Genomic DNA, 22,151 nt, shown 5'->3' with positions numbered 1-22,151 from the left:
TGAACTACATTGATAGGGCACCGGCCTACACTTATAAGACTCCATACTCTGATGATAAGTCTTATAGGTATGTTACAATGAATCCAGGCTCCCAAGGAATTGTAGAGCCTATGTTTTTACTCCATTTATGAAGGTGTCATGCATTATGTTCAGTGAGGTTATCTCAATTTCTATCAAGATTTTAAAAGACAGCCTTCTTAAAAATCTTATTAAACGATCAAAGCCTGATTTAAGAATGAAAACTTTATTTAATACTATATAGTAAAAGGATGTAGCATAAGCTTCTACAAGACAGGAACCCAACAATACATCAATGATAAAGTTCTATATTATGTGGCTAGCTATAAATAAGTGTCTTAACTAGATTGATGAAGTCTAGTGTTTTTTCCCTTATATTTCTTTCAACATTTCAATCCAAATCATTGATATGTGATACACAATCACATTTTTTATGTTCAGGCTTTTAAATCTGGTACACTTTTGAAATAAAAGTTTTAATACAAAACAAGACAATTTGATAGACAGAAAACTTAATGCTCCTCTTCTATCATGGGCTTATAAGCATAAAAAATTGATCCAACTTAATCCAAACTATTTCTTAAGTACTGGTGTACCGATGATTTGTCTGTAAAAGTACAATTAGAAATGTGAATATGAAACAGATGTAAAACTATGAAGTACACTTTCTCAGTGACCACAGGCTAAAAGGTTACTATATATATATATATAACTAGAGGCTCTAAAGAGCCTGTGTCGCTCACCTTGGTCTATGTGCATATTAAACAAAGGACACAAATGGATTCATGACAAAATTGTATTTTGGTGATGGTGATGTGTTTGAAGTTCTTACTTTACTGAACGATTTTGCTTCTTACAATTATATCTATAATGAACTTTGCCCATTAGTAACAGAGAACTATATTTGGTAAAAATTTACATAAATTTACCAAATTAATGAAAATTGTTAAAAATTGACTATAAAGGGCAATAACTCCTTAAGGGGTCAATTGACCATTTAGGTCATGTTGACTTATTTGTAGATCTTACTTTGCTGAACATTATTGCTGTTTACAGTTTATCGCTATCTATAATAGTATTCAAGATAACCAAAAACGGCAAAATTTCTTTAAAAATTACCAATTGGAGGGCAGCAACCCAACAACCAGTTGTCCAATTCATCTGAAAAATTCAGGGCAGATAGATATTGACTTGATTAACAATTTAACTTCTTGTCAGATTTGCTCTAGATGCTTTGGTTTCATAGTTATAAGCCAAAAACTGCATTTTACCCCTATGTTCTATTTTAAGCCGTGGCGGCCATCTTGGTTGAATGGCCAGGTCATCGGACACATTTTTCAAACTAGATACCCCAAAGATGATTGTGGCCTAGTAGTTTCAGTGGAGATTTTGTAAAAGATTACTTAGATTTATGAAAAATGGATAAAGATTGACTATAAAGGGCAATAACTCCTAAACGGGTCAACTGACCATTTTGGTCATGTTGACTTATTTGTAGATCTTACTTTGCTGAACATTATTGCTGTTTACAGTTTATCTCTATCTATAATAATATTCAAGATAATAACCAAAAACAGCAAAATTTCCTCAAAATTACCAATTCAGGGGCAGCAACCCAACAACCGATTGACCGATTCATCTGAAAATTTCAGGGCAGATAGATCATGACCTGATAAACATTTTTATCCCATGTCAGATTTCCTCAAAATGCTTTGGTTTTTGAGTTATAAGCCAAAAACTGCATTTTACCCCTATGTTCTATTTTTAGCGGTGGCGGCCATCTTGGTTGGTTGACCAGGTCACGCCACACATTTTTTAAACTAAATACCCCAAAGATGATTGTGGCCAAGTTTGGATTAATTTGGCCCAGTAGTTTCAGAGGAGAAGATTTTTGTAAAAGATTACTTTAATTTACGAAAAATGGTTAAAAATTGACTATAAAGGGCAATAACTCCTAAACGGGTCAACTGACTATTTTGGTCATGTTGACTTATTTGTAGATCTTACTTTGTTGAACATTATTGCTGTTTACAGTTTATCTCTATCTATAATAATATTCAAGATAATAACCAAAAACAGCAAAATTTCCTCAAAATTACCAATTCAGGGGCAGCAACCCAACAACCGATTGACCGATTCATCTGAAAATTTCAGGGCAGATAGATCTTGACCTGATAAACATTTTTATCCCATGTCAGATTTCCTCAAAATGCTTTGGTTTTTGAGTTATAAGCCAAAAACTGCATTTTACCCCTTTGTTCTATTTTTAGCCGTGGCGGCCATCTTGGTTGGTTGACCAGGTCACGCCACACATTTTTTAAACTAGATACCCCAAAGATGATTGTTGCCAAGTTTGGATTAATTTGGCCCAGTAGTTTCAGAGGAGAAGATTTTTGTAAAAGATTACTTTAATTAACGAAAAATGGTTAAAAATTGACTATAAAGGGCAATAACTCCTAAACGGGTCAACTGACCATTTTGGTCATGTTGACTTATTTGTAGATCTTACTTTGCTGAACATTATTGCTGTTTACAATTTATCTCTATCTATAATAATATTCAAGATAATAACCAAAAACAGCAAAATTTCCTCAAAATTACCAATTCAGGGGCAGCAACCCAACAACCGATTGACCGATTCATCTGAAAATTTCAGGGCAGATAGATCTTGACCTGATAAACATTTTTACCCCCATGTCAGATTTGCTCTAAATGCTTTGGTTTTTGAGTTATAAGCCAAAAACTGCATTTTACCCCTATGTTCTATTTTTAGCCGTGGCGGCCATCTTGGTTGGTTGACCGGGTCATGCCACACATTTTTTAAACTAGATACCCCAATGATGATTGTGGCCAAGTTTGGTTTGATTTGGCCCAGTAGTTTCAGAGGAGAAGATTTTTGTAAAAGTTAACGACGACGGACGACGACGGACGACGACGGACGACGGACGACGACGACGGACGCTGGACGCCAAGTGATGAGAAAAGCTCACTTGGCCCTTCGGGCCAGGTGAGCTAATAATGTTTAAATATGGAGCTTAAAAAATATAAACTCCTTTGATAAACTTGTTTTATAATAAGGATTCAATATAAACATATATGATAGCGATGATTTAGACAAACTTTGATGTGAAGTGTAATATTAGATCTATTATTCCATCTCCAGGATACTCGGATCAGTCTCGATAAGTGTCCAAACCTTATATCATTCAACAACGGACTTATCTTCTGTCCATTGTGTGGGAAAAACCTCCGTACCAAAATTACAATCATAACAGACCACTTGATCTTAAATTATGAAGAAAATAAATCACCATTTTTGATACATACAGGTAAACAATCAGGTGTATAAGCTACCTAGAGACAGGTAAAACTGAACATCATTACGCATAAATAACAACACAAACAGAATAAATCAAGTTAATACTATTGTCCTCAATATGGCTATCTTATCTAGACGTTATTTACTGTCAACAGTCCCAATATAAATACCACGATTTATAATTCCACTGTCGCAGATTATTTCATGCAAATTTACATATTCTACATTCCATGTCGTCATTTTTCATTTTTATAGAATCGAAGTTAATGACTTCAATTTGCAAGTTTATTGCCGATTTTCGTATATTGTCCATTTGGGAAAGTACAGAAAAACTTGGAATTTGTGATTAATCGTCTTATTACATGGGGTAATGGGACGGAATTTTATGATAAACTTTCGTAATAAATTTATGCAATAACAATATGGTTATAATCCAACAAGGATTTAAAAAAAGAAATGTGAGATCAACCTCTTTGATGTAGCGATGAAATTGATGATCAATTTTTCATCTTTTTCGTTATCTCAACAGTAGTTGTAATAAAATAGGATTAAATATCTGTTTTTAATGAAATGGTCTAATTTATATAAAAAATAAATGAGATTTATTTATATATTCTTTTGTTAAAAAACCCAACAAACACTATATATGGTAAATATAGACATATATCTTGTAACAGCTGTTTATTGTGCTGCTATAAATAGAATTGGATCATCATAGTACTATTGTCTATCAGATAAAATTTCCAGACATAAAACCATATCAACTTAATTGGTTTGTGTATTGTAATATTATCCTACTATATCTACATATGCTGTCTTTATTTATATCATGTATGCATAAATTAGGTCAACGACACCAAAATTATTATAATAAAGAACATGTTTTTTAACATCAATATGTTGGCTTCTACTGATTTTGGTTATGTTGACATGTTTGTATATCTTATTTAGATGATAATTTATGCTTTAAAAAAGGTGTTATTGTTATTCTTTACCTAATACAATTCCAAGAAAAAGCTAAAATATACCAAAAATATTTGTAAGGGTTCCACGAAACCCAGTGTCTCGCCTACTCTTTCTGCTCATCGCAAGCTCAACAAAATTACTCTTTCTGTTCATCGCAAGCTCAACAAAATTACTCTTTCTGTTCATCGCAAGCTCAACAAATATGAGGAAAATAAATTAATAAAATATTCCTGTTGATACTATCTTTTGATTGTAAGAAGCTTCTGTCTAAGTTTGGTAAAAATCCAGGATAGTTTGTGAATCTAATAAATAATTAAAAACTTTAACTGCAGACTGATTGTAATGTTAACTGGAAGAAAACCAAATTTCCTTCTCGATACTAGCTTTTGATCATAAACAAGCTTCTGTACAAGTTTGGTACAAATCCAAAATAGTATAAGAAAGTTATTAAAATTTTTAAAAGTATAACCACAGAGTGAATGTGTTGTTTCCTGGCAGAAAATCTAAGTCCATTTAAAAGTAAAATACAAAAAATAAGATTTATTTTTTTTACAAAATTTGCTTCTAGATACCAGCTTTTGATTATAAACAAGCTTCTCTCCAAGTTTGGTACAAATCCAGAATAGTTTAAGAAAGTTATTAAAATTTCAGAAACTTTAACCACAGAGTGAATATTTGTGGACGCCGCGGCCAGAATGAAGGATCACCTAGTCTAGTTTTTTCGACGAAAGTCGAAGGCTCGACAAAAATGAACAAAAGTTGTCATTCATGGGCAATAACTCCCAAGGCCATAAAAAAGAATAGGTTTGTTTGCCCAAACCCTACCTACCCAGAAAAAAAGCTGCCTACTCAAATTCTTTTATTGTCCTGATTTGAAGAAGTTTTTTTTTTATCAGATAGGCATGAAGACTAATAAACGCCCGATGCTTCAATTTCTTTTTTTGAAAAAAAAAAAGAAAACGCCTACCTACCTACCCACTATCTCAACCTTGGGTAGGGTTTGGGCAAACCAAAATATTTTTAATTGTTGCCCAACAGGGATAGATTGCCAAGTTCCTTCTTGTTTTAACACTTATTTGTACATCTTATCTTGCTGATAATGTTTGCTCAATCTTCAATAGACTTTCTTCAATCGATTTGCTGTAGTTTTCATCAAAATCACCCACCAAAAAATAGGTAAAATGCTTCAATAAGATAGCATCCAAAACTAAAAAATACCAAATAAGATTTTCTTCAAATGAAGACCAGATGCTCCGCAGGGCGCATTTTATACGACCCCAGAGTTTGAACCCTGAACATTGGGGAAAGTATGGACACAACATTCAAGCTTGATACAGCTCTGAATTTGGATTGTGATTAAATAGTTGACACAACACAGGTTTCTGACACAGAATGAATGTCGTCTAAGAACTTAAACTTAAAAACTTTAAATTTTAAATTGGACATTACCTATGATGGTCCAATATCCTAAATCTAAATACATGGTTAGATTCAGCATATCAAAGAACACAAAGGATTCAATTTTTGATGAAATCAAATAAAGTTCAATTTTGGACCCTTTAAACCTCAATGTGGAACAAATATCAAAAATCTAAATACATGGTTAGATTCAGCATATATCAAAGAACCCCATATATTCAATTTTTGTTGAAATCAAACAAAGTTTAATTTTGGACCCAAATTTGGACCAACTTGAAAACTGGGCCTATAATCAAAAATCTATGTTTAGATTCAGCATATCAAAGAACCCCAAGGATTCAATTTTTGTTGAAATCAAACAAAGTTTAATTGGGACCCTGATTTGGACCAACTTGAAAACTGGGCCCATAATAAAAAATATAAGTACATGTTTAGATTCAGCATATCAAAGAACCCCAAGAATTCAATTTTTGTTGAAATCGAACAAAGTTTAATTTTGGACCCCGATTTGGACCAACTTGAAAACTGGGCCAATAATAAAAAATCTAAGTACATGTCTAGATTCAGCATATCAAAGAACCCCAAGAATTCAATTTTTGTTAAAATCAAACTTAGTTTAATTTTGGACCCTTTGGACCTTAATGTAGACCAATTTGAAAGCAGACCAAAATTAAGAATCTACATACACAGTTAGATTGGGCATATCAAAGAACCCCAATTATTAATTTTTTGATGAAATCAAACAAAGTTTAATTTTGGACCTTTTGGGTCCCTTGTTCCTAAACTGTTGGGACCAAAACTCCCAAAATCAATCCCTATCTTCCTTTTGTGTTCATAAACTTTGTGTTAAAATTTTATAGATTTCTATTTACTTAAACTAAAGTTATAGTGCGAAAACCAAGAAAATGCTTATTTGGGTCCCTTTTGACCCCTAATTCCTAAACTGTTGGAACCAAAACTCCCCAAAATCAATCACAACCTTCCTTTTTCGGTCATAAACCTTGTGTTTAAATTTCAAAGATTTCTATTTACTTATACTAAAGTTATAGTGCGAAAACCAAATGTCTTCTGACGACAACGACAACGACGACCCCAACGTGATACGAATATACGACCAAAAATTTTTCAATAATTCGTATAAAAAGTAAAGAAAATTTTGGTTCATGCACCTCTATGTTTTTCTTTCCTTAAAATTTAAAGATCTTAAAAGAGATCTTCCACTGATGTGGCCTAATTGAACAGTTAATAGACTATCATTTCTATATAGATTTGTACAACATGGTCCCATAATAGTAAACAAACTATGCGCTATTAACCTAAAAATCTGTCAGACAAAATAATAGTAGTATACTAATGCTAAAGGCAAAACAGAAATAATAGATGGAAAGGTTATTCGTTTATTAATAACAAAGGCCATAGTGTCATTTAACTTTTAAGTCTGTCTCTAATCTCATGATTTCTTAACATTAGAATACACATAGACGCGAGATTAAAACATTAATCCCCCTCTTAAACAAAGATCTTGACTCTTTCTGTCGTGTTTCATTGTAGTAAGATTTCATAATACGTAGAAAAATTGTCAACAAACATATTACAATCAAATATTTACGATGCCTCAAGACTTCTACCATACTTAACCCACATCTATTAATCTGATCCCTAGTTTAGATTAAGTCTTGTTCTTTGTCCCATTACAGCAGGTATCCCTGAAGTTATGACTCTGTCCGATTATTTCTTCGACTTAGATGTAACGTACGTTACTTAATTAAATCTTCTCCTCACGTTACTCTGTTGGAATCCCTGTCTTTAGGTCCTAAAAAATAACAAAACATGACGTTACTACAATAGAAGCCTAAAGTCAATCAAAAATAAAATTCTTCACATAAGTACTCTACTACAATAAAGTTGTTTTTTTCTTCTCACTTTATTACTTTTCAGCAATAAGTTTCCATCAACATTAAAATAAAGTTAAATACAGCTTGTGACAAACAAAATACAAGTTACATAAAACAAATAAACAAATTCTACAATCAGTTTATCAAGAGTCTCTACTCCCAGTTCCATCAACTGTTTTAGAAAAGGAATCTATGCTCTGTACCAGTTAAAATCTCCACCCCCCTCCCCCCTGAAAACTCCCAATAAAACACAACAAAACCATCTGACAACTAGAAAGAAACTTAATCAGAGAAATTTGGATTCTAATAGTGAAAGTTAAGAAACAGGTAAAATAAAGTTTTATATTGATAGTAATTGTCCTTGTATTCATGAATATTCCTCAACATGCACGAACTATTTGCCACTGGATTGAGGATTACCCTTCTAGAGTTAAGCAGTTCACACAAGTTTTTATTTTAGTTAGTGCTCTATCATTTGTTTTTCTCTATCCTGTATTGTTCGTTTTTATTCCTTTATTTCCTTCCTATGCGACTACTACATGTTATAGTAGTCTTAGATTTTGTCTGACATTTGTTTGGCTTAACAATTATATTTTTCTGAACAGAGTTGTATTCACTGTAAGCTACTATTAGTGGTTTTGACTGGTGGTAGGATAAATGTACCTAGAAAACTATTATCACAAGACATTAACAAAATTTCATTCAGCAAAAGGGTACACAAATCTCCCGTCATTATTAAATCTAGGGGGACTTGTAATTATAATAATTTACTTTTGTACCAAATACCACCCTTTGGAATATAATGATAGAAATAACAACTCACTCATCATGTGAAAACCTAAACTGATATTTTGACATTTAAAATTGTAAATTGTTATGAATGAATGATGTCAAAATTTCAAATAATCAATTCTGAAAATGTCATTTTCATTTGTAGGGTGACAATTCCTCTCCCTTGTTGTGAAGACAAAATCAGATTAGTTTAATTAGTATGAAAAGAAAAGTTCATTAAGATAATGATCTTGTATCTTCCACATGAGTGATCATGTGATTAAACATATGTGTCAGGTGACAACTTTCTATTTCTCATGAATATCACATTCCTCCACACGATTAGTCAACAAGAATCGTCATTACGGCACATAAATATGCATGATATCTTATTATTCCATAAGGTCAAATATTTGTTAATTAACATCAGTTATTTTTGCTAATAATTGGTCTCCACATTAAAAATTGGTATAATTTTTTATTTTACGAACGATAGTTCATTTTTGGTAATAGTAGTTCAAACAGCCATCATTAATAATTTGGAAATGTTAATTGTGTAAGATCAGATTGTTTGTATGAAATTAACCCCCATAAAGAAATGCAATAAAAACTCTTTTTATTAATATGACAGACGGATTCTTAAAGACAGCTTTAGTTCCCAAGAGAATGTGGGCTCTCTTCAACAAAAATGGTTGTAACTTGAATATCTTAATCCTGAAAGTTCAGGACTTAAAAGAGTATTTTTTCTCATAACTTATTTTGGTATAGATATGACACAAAAATTGAATCGACATGATTTGATCCTTTGATCAATTCAAAGAGCCTGCACCTCAATCCCAGCATCTAATCCCATTATAAACAGATTGGGGGGGGGGGGGGAAGGTTTTATGGTAAATTCCAAGGTGTTGGTCTGAAAAAACAAAACTTGTTATTGGATTTGAATCACATTGGAGAATATATAGCTTCTTCGTTAATTCAACGACACACAATTCTTTTCATTGGTGGTCATATATATACTGGATAATTATCATACAGCAAAAACAACATGTTATAAATACACTAAAATCAAAAAAAAGTTTATATAAAAAGAAGATGTGGTATGATTGCCAATGAGACAACTCTCCACAATAAATTCTTACTTTATTATGATATTTTACTATTAAACAAATGAGGTGCGATTGAGTATAAATATATTTCAATGTACAGACTTATCATTTATCTCTTTAAACCTTTTTTATTTATCTATTTCAGTTCATTTCTCTATACTGTTTGTATGAACTATATGGGTCAGAAAATAGTATGATGCTTTGTAATGTATTGGTAAGGGGTATGTAGAAAAGAATGAGATATTTCAGTATGGTTATATGCAGTTATTTATCATTGTCTATTCATTTTTTTGCTGTCAGTTTTTATTTACTTTTAGTAAGGGTTACATTGTAAGAATTTCAGACCAATCAAATTTTTCAATTGACAATTTGTGCAGATTTATCACTTTATCTGATCTAACCACAATTTAAAATTTCATCAACTTCTTTAAACCTATTTCAATAAAGTACGGAGCGACCGAGCCAAGACTATATTTTTTTCGAAAGCACTGTCTTACTTAATTAGTGATGAGAATTCACATAGAATTTTTTTTATTTTAACACTTCAAAGCAGGTTCAATTTAAATATAAATATTAAGTCCTGTAATAAGCAGCTTAAACTTCTTAAGCTTAAGCATACTGATGTACGAATGATGTTAAATTTAAGTCCATTAATGAGATATGACTCACAGGAAATTAATGGTCATATTGAGAATTCAAATAATCTCAGGTTCCATCTCATAAAAGATAAGTGGATGACCAGTTTTATTGGTCAGTTTACAACTGGATGATTTTAATGGTCAGTTAAGTATTGTCCAGAATGCATACTAATTAAAAACTACTCTGGCCAAGAAAAATGGGTGTACTGGAGCTTAAATCCTGGCGTTTGTTAATAATCAGGGTCTACTTGTACTCCTACGAGATGAATGGATAATTGGGAAAAACCCAGTAGTATAAATGAGAGATATGCTTTAAAGTTTTAAACTCCTCAAATTACATTTTTAACTTCCGGCTTTTTTTAAGGATTTTAATTTTGTTAACAGGTATATAAGTAGTCAATTGTGTCTAATCAGACAGACACCTGCATTGTTTTGTTTATGTGCAAAATCCAAACCGATTCTTGGAAATGTCCGATTCAAGGAAATAATCCAGAGTTCCCAATATTCTAACTATTTACCATACAAGTAAATTTCCATATTGAGGGTTGTTCTTACTAAAGAAAGCATATGAATGTGAAACATGAAATGAAAATATTTTGTTATTAAAAGGTATTATTTTTCTTTTGTATTTTTCAAGGTTATAATAAAGGTTAATTTTCAGATTCGTATACTGAATGCTAGTCAGACAGACATTGTGTTGATTTCTTCTTCACTGCTAGGATTTCTAAAGAAAATATTGGAAATTTGAATTAAATATCAACCACAAATCAAAACTACCCGCAGTTATTTGCATTTTCTGGAAAATCACGGGTGTCAGTATTTTATCAGACAATATATTAAAGGTTATTTTCATAAATTACAAAATCTTGATTTTTTTTTTCCAAGGTTCAAATATCCACAAAATATTTAAACAGAAGATATATTGATACTCATTGTACAGTACAAACTATGGGTGGCCAATCACCTAACTGACCAGTGGTCAATTTACTAATGATAAACTTCTGTATCAACATAACAGACCTTCAGTAGCCAGCCTCCCGATGACAAGCCTCTGTATCAATTCCTACGCCCAGGTGGTCAGACCATGACAAAACACATTAGCCAATCTTCAAAGACCTATCAAAATTTTTATCTCCCGTTAATAGCTTCCCAATACACCTATAAGACAAGAATAATACTTTGGTTAATGTTCCCTAGTAGGCCATAAACTTTACTGACATATCAGTGTTAACTGACCACAGTCCACTGACCCATCATGGTTTATGGCTGTTTACATAGATACTGACCGCTATTATGTGTTGACCGGTATATATAGATTGTCAAAACATTGGTAGTATTCAGTCCAAGATGATAAGTGGTGTCTCCTGTGCTATAATAATAGTAACATGACTTTTATGGGCTATAAGTCAATCAAGCTATTTATGTTCCATGCTTAGTAAGAAAACACACAATGTCAGTGATAAAACCATTTGAAAAGTTCTGAGAGGCCAAGATAATAATTAAGTTTGTTAATGTTTGCCATATTCTAAAAGTATTTCCTCTATTTTGTTTGTAAACAGTCTCTCCCCCACTCCCAATCTTTTCATTTTTTATAAGAGATATTGGAATCAGTCAATTTGACAGCAACCTAAAATAACATGAATGGAAAATAATTGAGGCTCTTAAAAGTCTATTTGGCAGCCTTTGATGAGCAAATTGGGGAAAAAACTCAGTGCTTTTTGGGGGGGACATACATTGTATATATTTCCAACTTTCCTTTAGACACCAGACCATGAAGTGAACCCCAAAATTGGGTAAAAACCCTTATTTGGGATACATTTTGATAAGACCAGCTTCATGTTAACTTCCTTAAGCCAAAGTTTTAAACTGAAATGGGAAGGGAAACTGAAAGAAAAACAGATGCAGTCAGTCCAGACTATCAAAAGGTATAATAAATACCATACCTATAAAATTGAACAGAACACATATCAATACCAACATAGGGAAAGGAGTACAAATGCACTTCAAAAAATTAAAACCTTTATCCTTATATATTTTTGTTAGCGTCTTGGTTTGAGCATACCACAAATAAAGACAAAATCAATGTCTAATATAATTCTGTTACAAAGGGACATCATCTGACTATCATTCAAAATTGAAGGAGAAAAGGTGAGGTGTGGTGTGGAAATATAACTCATTTTTGAAAAATTATTATTTTCAATCTGTCGATTGACCTGGGGCACTTGCATGCCAACCTCATTTTAAATGCAACAAATCCATTTGCAAAAGTTGCTGTTTCCAGAAAATATGGGGGTGCACATTTTCCAAATCCAACTTTATTCCCCACTTCCCACTTTATTTTACCCCTATATCCCCTGGCCAACATCCCAAGAGCATGTCAACCCTCTCACAAAAGAGTTAGGTTAATAATGACTTGTCACGATACAACTTTTCATCTCTATCCATATTGTCGGACAGTTAATGTGTATTATCTGTCATAACATGGGTTTTCACACAAAAGGTATAAATGTCGCATGTAAGAGTGATTGATTTCATGTACTTCATTGATATACATAGTTGTGGTATAGGGGGGAGGTTTTATGTACTGATTGAGGGAGGGACATTAAATTGATTTTATACAAAATAATATGTTAGTTGTCATACTTATCGACCATTTCAAAAAATATCTCGACACAAGTTTCCTAAGTAATTAAATCAAAAGTATTTTTGACTTTTTGAAAGAAAAAAATTGCACCCTTTTTGGACCTCAAACTCTTTATCTACATGTTATGTCTATATAAAGACAATATACATGCTGTCGGTTTCGGTTTCGTCATTGCCACAAATTCTTGGCTGCAATACAATAAGGGTGTAGAAATATTTTCTCAACATTCTGTAAACTTTTATCAGTAGTCATCAGAAGCAGGCCATTGTTTCAAATCATGAAATAAGAAAGAAAAACAGATAAAAATCATAAGATTTCAGATCTGCCTAGTTATACAAGTATTTTAAGGTGCAGCTACATTTTTTCATGAATGACAGAATACAATTTTTTTGTGGTTTATTCACTTTTATTATAAAACATAACCAATTTATTATTGTATGTACTTTTGAAATTATTTCATCTGCAACCGTTCAGGGTCAATTTTATGACAAACTTCTAAACCACAAAAATCGTTTTACTATTGAGAATGTGAAAATGTTATATCTAACCGGATGTCATGGCATAAGATGCAAAAATAGAATATAACAAATGTACTAATGCACTAATAAATTGTTGACACAAAGATAAGTCTTTCCTGTGTGAAACATTATGATATAAAATTAAAATTGCAATACATGTACTTTGAAATGAAAACTAAGTATTCAAAGTCAATAGACCATGACCAGAAGGGGCAGGGTAAAATAATCACTATTGAAATGAGATGTGCCAATTTTACTACAACTCCATACTTTACAAAATTGTGGATATTGGCCCTGGAAACAGCAGGCTTATTATGTACTACCTGAGATGTTTGGTATTGGTGTGCAGGCTTATTATGTACTACCTGAGATGTTTGGTATTGGTGTGCAGGCTTATTATGTACTACCTGAGATGTTTGGTATTGGTGTGCAGGCTTATTATGTACTACCTGAGATGTTTGGTATTGGTGTGCAGGCTTATTATGTACTACCTGAGATGTTTGGTATTGGTGTGCAAGAACCAAAGGTAGACAGTTGTCAATGTCTAGATGTCGAAAATCTGTTAATTTTTGTGGTAAAAATTATGATTGCAACAACTAGAATATACTGTCATTGCTTGCAATTGCACCAATGTAAGTAAACCTAACATCTTATTGATGTAGTCCAAAAACAATGTTTTATTCGGGATTACCAATCAAATGCATAACAACTAGCAAGTAACTATAATTAAGTGCTTGGGTTGCTGCCTCACTGATGTAAACCTTGTTTTAGTAGAATCCCTAGTTAGTGCATTCCCCATTCCTCAAGTGAGCCAACACATAAATATCTGACTAGTCAATACCAAATAGTATATCTCATTTTCATGTAAACATGATAGTGTCCTGAATATGTAATATTTGCTACTGGGTGAAGTCATCAATCAATCAATTTGTAATAACAAAATTATTTTTTCTAATTTTTTTGAAAAATTCTTTTTCAGTTTTATGTCACATTCATTCAGATCACAATTCATAATAATTCTCATTTTAATGTTTATGTCAATTCAGTTTATCAATAAAACCACAAAATTATCATTTTTTTATTTTACAACTAATTTTTTCAAAACCACAAAATCTGACACCCATCTGTCTTATAAATTACCCTGAGACCATATATGGAGTAAACAACAAATAAAAATAACATTCAATGGGAGATAACTCAATGACTAAAATCAAACTTAATCTTAGTAACCAAGATTTCATTAAATGGTGTTAAATACTTTATCACTCGAGGTAATAAGACTTTTATCACGACATGGACTTAATTATGATTGATTTAGTATTTTTTCATGTCTTCCCAAATCATAATACAGATATTAATAAAAACCCTGAACAAATATGGACCATCCTTGTTATCATAGCGAACAAAGCGGTTACAAGCTTTCGCCATAAAAGGACGAGATTTAATGACGACTACGACTAAAATTCATCTAACTGAAAATCAACAACATTTTTAGATCGCTATAATGAAGTAACCTTTCGTGGCAAGGCTGACAAAACTGTCAATTTAGAATTCAATAAGTAACGACCTATCGACTACTGGACAGAAAGTAAATACCCCATGTCACCATGTGTAACGCTGTATATGTTTTACAAATAAAATTTAAACAATGTGTTCTAGGGTGTAGAACAAATACAAACATATCAATCAGTCATTAAATATCCATTTAAGCTGACATTAATTTCGCTGTTTGTCGTCAGTTTCGACTTTTTAAAAATTTTATAATGTATTTAATCAATGAAATGAACAACAGGCCTTGCGGTCATAAAACTTTCGAGCACAATTTTTGTACTCAGACTCAAGAATCAACCAATCAAGTTGCTGGATTTTACATTTCGAGCATGATTTTTGTGCTTCGAGCACTGAGCAAAGTTTTATGCCTTCAAGGCCAGGTCTAAAATTACCAAAATTACTGTGAATTACTAAATTGTTGTTAATTTCTGTTTGTACACATTAATCGCCGTCTGCTTGTTAGTGTAATTCTACTTCTTGTGCTTCTGTGTACAAGTGTGTTATATAGTGACTATAAAATTCGAAAAACAATTGACTAGTTTAAGTATATTTCCTTAGCCTGGGATAAATCTTCTAAACCTTCAACTTAAGTGAAACTTGACAAACTTTGCATTGTGATCTAAAAAGGTCTGGATTTGGATTATAGAATAGGGAACAACATTATAAAAGTGCAAAATATAAAAAATAGTGAAAAATGGTTCAAAAAATTAAAGATATAAGAAATAACAGACCACCCATCCAGACACTCATAAATATGAGAAGATGTGGTATGATTGCAAATAAAACCACTATATCCACCAGCGACCAAACCACATAGATTAAGGAACATTATAGCACGCTTTAATTACTGAATTAATTAATAGTTTGAAAAGGTTAATGAAATGTATGTCACTAATTGGTAAAAGTTGTACATGTGTACCTTGATTGTGATTAACAATTAATTAACGTTAACTAACGCATGCAGTAATGACAATGCATGTTACATTAAATCTAACATTCACACCTAAACAAATGGTTTGTAAGTACATGTTCCCTGAAATAAGCAGATAAATCATGGAAAATGGTCTGTACTTAGTTTAGGGTTAATAAACTTGTTTAAATTATTTATCATCATGGTTAGTTGCATATCTATGCTTTAGGACAATAACATTTCTCTTGTTATTACACCGTATATATAGTTTTCTAATTTTTTAAAAATTTTCATTTCATATAAGTGGATCGTATTTGCTATTATGTTTTCATCATAGAATCAGTCACAAGTTATCATAACATAGATATACATCTACTAAATACCAAATTGATAAATGTATAATGTACACATACATAGCCATGCAGTAACAACATGTAACAATTATATAGATTTATGCAAGAGAAGTTTCTGCGACTACAACAACCAGACAATAGACAACCTTAATATAACGGAGAATGACCTTATCAATAAAAATTATCATTCCAAATATAAATATTCAGTAAGCAAATATGTAAGGAATATTATAAAGATGTTTATGATGAATAATATACAGATCAGTATGAACTGCCACATTTATAGGATCTTGTTGAGCTTCACAGAATAGGGAATAAAAGGTTAAAAAAAGATCCTCATCCTAGCCATTCTTTTATTCAGTAAACTAGCTTAAGAAAAACTAAACCAAATTTTGCAACTTGAATTTACTTCTATTATTAAAACTGTTCCCAAGGTTTTGTTTCATGTTTTTCTCTTCCCTAGTTTCAATCTTCAATAGATATATTTAATGAGCAGAGGGATATTTTGCAATTTTAATCTGAACTCTAAAATTAGCAAAAATGAAATTTTACAAAAATTTCTCATTTACAGTTTTCTAGAGTTCAAGGTAGTTCTCAGCATTTTCATAGCAGTAGTTCCTGTTAATCATTGATAAAAACTAAATGAGTTTCATTACATATGGTTTTTTTTTATTAATCAACATATATATGCAGGAGTACGGTATAATGCTATCAGGAACCAGACAAGGATCCCTGGTAACATATAGGTGGGATTATGCAAGAATTTCTCAATGAACAGGGGAAAAAACTGCAACATGTTGCACTAAACCTCAAAAACTGGTTCCTTTCTTCAAAATCTGTTTGCTTCTTTGGTTGGGCTAAACGTGTACTGTCATTTCCTCTTACAATGTCTGCTCTCAAAGATATGACCTTGAGCCGAAAAATTATCAAGAAAACTTATTTTAAGTACTAATCAGCCACACACACAAACACCTACGATTTTAATATGGTACATTAACGCTTCATTTTTATTGAATGTACTAAAATTGAAGCATAACTAGAGTTTTTAACATTCTTACATGAATTTATGTGAATCATTATATGAAGTTTAGCCAAAAAACTGTACTATAAACACAATTTTGTTAATTTCCAGATCCTGCCCGGGGAATCTGAGAGTTCTTGAAAGTGTTAACATGTTTAACCAAAGATATGCAATCCTAAAATTGATAAAATCATTTAAATTAATTAAAATCTCTTACTTCAAGCCTATGTTTAAAATATCATGAATCAGACATATTTTATGGAGAGGAAAACACTCATTCAACGTTGTATGAGAAATCAAGTTTAACTGTAAGTTTAGGAAGCAGTACTTCTCATATCAGTAAAACTGACACAACTCTTGAAAACATTGGGATAAACATTGTACCCTCGTCAAAACAAAAGATCACAGATACACCAAGATAAAACTTTGTGATTAACAAGATGAAAACTTGCCAATGGTAGAATTCAAACAACTGAAATATACACCATTATAATACCTATTTTTTTTTAAACTTCAGACGTGGGTGGCAGTCAATTAAAGGTCAAAGGTCAAGGAGAGATTTTTTTTATGTAAAATAATATCATATTTAACCATCAGACTGACACTTTAAAGGTAGCATTGTATAACATTAACTAATTTATTAATGCTATATGCATTTACTGATTACATTTTGTAAATTAGTAAAAAATGTCTGTTACATTCTAGTTTATTGAGATACATCATCAACATGCATTTTTGAAATTGGTAAGAATGTGTGTTACATTTTAGTATATAATACATGTACTTTTGAAAGTTCTACTTCAAATTAACATGTATGTAAAGTTATTGTAAAAAGAAGAAAAAGTATAAACCATAAATTGATGTAAATCTAGTCAATAAGATAGAAACAGCAACTGACATTCATACAGACCATACAAGAGATAATAACCAAATTATATACCAGAATGAAAGTAATAACATAAAACAATTTGGTAACAACAAACATAACTATATAAATACACATATTTCTTCACTCCTGCCAAAACAAAAGGGGTTGATAGGTAGACAGTTAAAAAAAGTCCATTAACACAAGAGTAAAGTCCCTTCCCTAAAATAAAGCTGGTAGATTTTTAACATACTTGACACAAAGTCATATGACCTTGATTATGGTAAAACTAAATTGTCAATATTTCATATTGCAATGAAGTAATTTGTTAAAATACTACAATTTTCTAATTATTTTCTCATTAAGAACAGGAAAGAAATCTGACAACTATTTACTAATGATTTCATTCCTCAACAAATACAATGCCAAGAATTGTAATAATAAGGTCACAGTGACCTACATCAATCAGGAAAGCCAACTGTTAAATGATGTTTCCTTGTTCTTCCACAAGACTAAGCATTCAGAGTGTCAATCCACTTTTTGAATAAACATAAGTTCAACAACCTTTACTGTAGAACAACAAAAATTTACTAATCACATGTTAATGTTGATGAATTACGACATCAAATTTAACCAAATTGTTCATTTTTTACATTCGGTATTTGACAAAATGACGCAAGGCATCAAATGATGAATGACCCTCATTACAGCCTCGGGATTATTATGGTCTAATTATAGATTTTCTGTCCATTACCAGCCCTGCATCAATAATCGGTGAATTATCAGAAATATGATGATTTGTTCAATACTTGTAATTAATTTAATAATTCCTGCCCACTAATTATATAGAAATAATAAATGCAATTTGTTTGAATTAAAGGAGATTTTTTTAGGGGTGTATGTCAATGTCAAATAAGACAGCAATCCAATGACAAAAAGAAAAAAAAGACATCGAAGAAGTCAAAATATTGCAGATAGGTGTAACGTACCAGTTGTGCATTTAGGTTAAAAAAAAAACTATTCAAAGATCAAACCAAAATATCCAAATAATAATTAAAAATAAACAAAAACAAAACCTCAAGATTTGTACTATTCTGTTTCTATTCAATAATCTTTAAAACTTTTAAACTGTAACCAAAGAAGGAAGTTTAGAGACTATATAAAAGATTCTAACTAATGTTTTCTGTTTGATTAGAGAGTACTTGAACTGGACTTTTATGTAAAGTTTAAGTTTATAAGTGTTTAAACTTATCATGTTTTTAGTTTTGCCTATAAAGGGAAATACATAATTGAAAATTGCAAATAACTTAAATAGAAATAGGAGATTTGACCCATCTAAAATTCCTAAAATATGCTTCCCTGTAATACAATGCAAGTTGGGAACAGACTTTTCTTTTTATTTGTTCAATAAGTTTTGACATTTCGCCAGTGATGAAGGACTTGTGATTTTCAATACTTTCTCCACAGTAAAGTACATTGCAACCTATTCTCTCTACCATATAACTTGCTATCATTCCCTAACCAATAAATGTAATAAAAGAAAAAAAACATTTATCTTTTAGAAAGAGATTTCATTTGATGTTTTTTTTCGTTAACTTCCATTTCAAAGGTGATTTATTTCTTTCAAACATCTTTTAACATCTACATGATAAATTCTGCAGTCTTTCACAAAAAATTCTCCAACTAATACAGTGGATTCTTTATACTGGGACAATCAACGTTATCTGTTGAAGTAACCCAGCATTTGTATCAAGCACTGAAAATACATCTAAACAAAACTCTCATACTATTCATAGGCCTATCATACAGGATTACAAACAAAGCGCTGTATTGTGAAAGAAGAAATCTCGATAAAACACTTGAGGTTAACTTATCATTCGTATTCACATCAAGGTAATTGAAAATGCGTGCCAAATTGACGAAATCTACTTTGATAAAAGGATGATTTCAAGTAAATCTTTATCTTCGATAAAATCAATTTAAAAATCAGGCCTATACACCTAGATCACATACCTGTAAGCCTTGACAATAGCTCGATTATAGAGAATGCTCATAATTATCTGTACCTAAAAATCTTGAACCACAAAGTCAAGAAAAGATCCATCTACTTTCATAATTCATAATTTACAAGTTTGTATCGTGAGATGTTAATAATTTTTTATATTAAAAATCTTTGTACTTATAGTACACTGGTCCAAATTATATCAAGACTATACTGATAAATTGGTTTTCAATTTAATATAAAGTGTCCTAATTTATGCATGATATTTATAAACAGATGTCAATTTATAATAACATGTTCTAAAATCGTAGATTAGAGTCAGCAGGGGAGAGAAACGCTGACGCGGGGATAGTCAAGCACAAGTACTGTGGACGTCAAAAGTACAAATTAAAATCTAAACACATTGTTATTTGATACTATAATAAAAAAAAAACTCTTCAATCTTCTTGTTTGTGGGCCTTACATCTTTATGTTAAAGAATATATCACCTTTTAGACTTTACCAAATCAAATGTTAGAAGACACTACACAAAAACCATTCTATCATCTTTTTTTAAATTACACATATAAAACACAAAATACATTAATTTCAATGTATTTTTTAAAATGCACTCTAAATCTTCAACATAGTTGATTTTGATACTTCCCTCTTTTTGTAAACCAACTTCTTGAGTTGAAATAATGTGTTCTTCAAAAACATATCAAAGATAATGTTATGAATATATCCAAATATATTGTGGAGAGAACATTTTCAAGTTTGTATAGAAGTTCTTTTGTTCATAACCATTAATTTTTTTTAAACGAAAAAATTCCCTCCAAATTAAATGTTTGATTTCAGCTGCTTTCATTCTTACAGAGTAATTTGCCCTCTTTTACTTTAGGGGTCCCGTCACATGAAGGTAAGGCTTCATTTTTGGATGGGTTATGCTTTAAGGTATGTTTTTGGAATAAGCAGAAGTTAATGTTAGTAGGTATGTGTAATAGTTAAGGTAATTTAAGTCCATCTAAATATTGGGTTGAAACTGCTTAAGTAAAATAAGACAGAGAGTTTGGTTTTAAATGTCAATTAATGGCATTTGTGGGTTTGTTGGGCGTAAAAGATATGTCATAATCTTGAGAAAAGGAATTAACATCTTACTTAGGATAATTTCCATATTGTGGCTAACAAAAATATGATAAATGATAAAATTAACATATTTGTGTAGGTAGAGTTGAATAAGTAACATGCACAGAGATGCTTGTGCAATTCAAATTGCAACAATAATCTTTTCAGTCTTAGAATGCATAGATCCAGTAAGCCATAAAAATATAATGACCTAAAAAAAATCTTAGTATGGCAAAATTTCTTTTTCTGGTAAAGGAAATTATATGAATTTGATGTATTCATGCAAAGCATATTTTTCTTCTTGCTTACTCAGAATGTACAGCATTTTGTTTTATAGTAGGAAGAGTCTAATACAATTGTCCTGGAAATTGGTAATAATTTGGGTCAAAGGGGGATAACTCAATTATAAAAGTTTTTAAATCATTTGGACAATTTTTTCTCTATTTCCTTTATATTTGTTTGCAGTCCATGCAGCAAGATGTTGAAGTTAAATATTTACAAAAAACAACCAACCATATCACCAATGAAATAGGTGGATTTAAGAGTAAACAATTAATAAAAAATCATTGCCAACTTTAGTTTCCCTAATGTTATTTTTCAAAGTTTGTCATGCTAATATGTAGAAAGACCCTTCTCAAGTAATACAAGTAATATCAGGATTCTAACTTGCAACCTTAAGTGTTGACTGATTAGAGATATAGAAGTTCACCTACTTAGACCAAACACCCATCGTTACGGCCCCTGCAGTTTTAAAAGATAATGTTTAAAAATTAAATGGCCGCTCAAAATCAAGGCAAGACAAGATAATGATGATGATGTCATATGAATATGAACCCTACTCAGTACTAGACCAACATTTCGAGCAAAATTTGTAACATGCTAGTTCACATTTAGATTAAAAACAGTAGGAAGACATGCTACTCTAGTTAGAGGGGGTCTCATTGGGGGGTTCCCATCCCTGATCCCGCTGACTGTTTTGTCAGATTCCTGTATCCCGCTTACACTGTGTACATAAGCAATTCTCATTTTTTTTTGTCATTTCCCAGGTCCC

The 22,151-nt window shown here is 31.4% G+C and overlaps 1 protein-coding gene across 3 annotated transcripts in view; it reads right to left on the bottom strand.

The window, feature by feature from the left end:
- Window positions 1-5,087: 5,087 nt before the first annotated feature.
- The window catches only part of LOC143069739 (DNA repair protein RAD51 homolog 2-like), a 61,100-nt gene continuing 44,036 nt past the window's right edge, over window positions 5,088-22,151 (bottom strand). For all 3 annotated transcript variants that reach the window (XM_076244512.1, XM_076244514.1, XM_076244513.1), the window contains one exon: window positions 5,088-7,535. In XM_076244512.1, the coding sequence (XP_076100627.1) occupies window positions 7,534-7,535 (2 nt within the window). In that variant the 3' untranslated portion in view covers window positions 5,088-7,533. The remainder of the gene's footprint in view (window positions 7,536-22,151) is intronic.

Source organism: Mytilus galloprovincialis, chromosome 3 (genome assembly GCF_965363235.1).
Source record: "Mytilus galloprovincialis chromosome 3, xbMytGall1.hap1.1, whole genome shotgun sequence".
NCBI lineage: Eukaryota > Metazoa > Mollusca > Bivalvia > Mytilida > Mytilidae > Mytilus > Mytilus galloprovincialis.
Note: the sequence above shows the minus strand (reverse complement) of the source record. Positions and strands in the feature narration are given on the sequence as shown.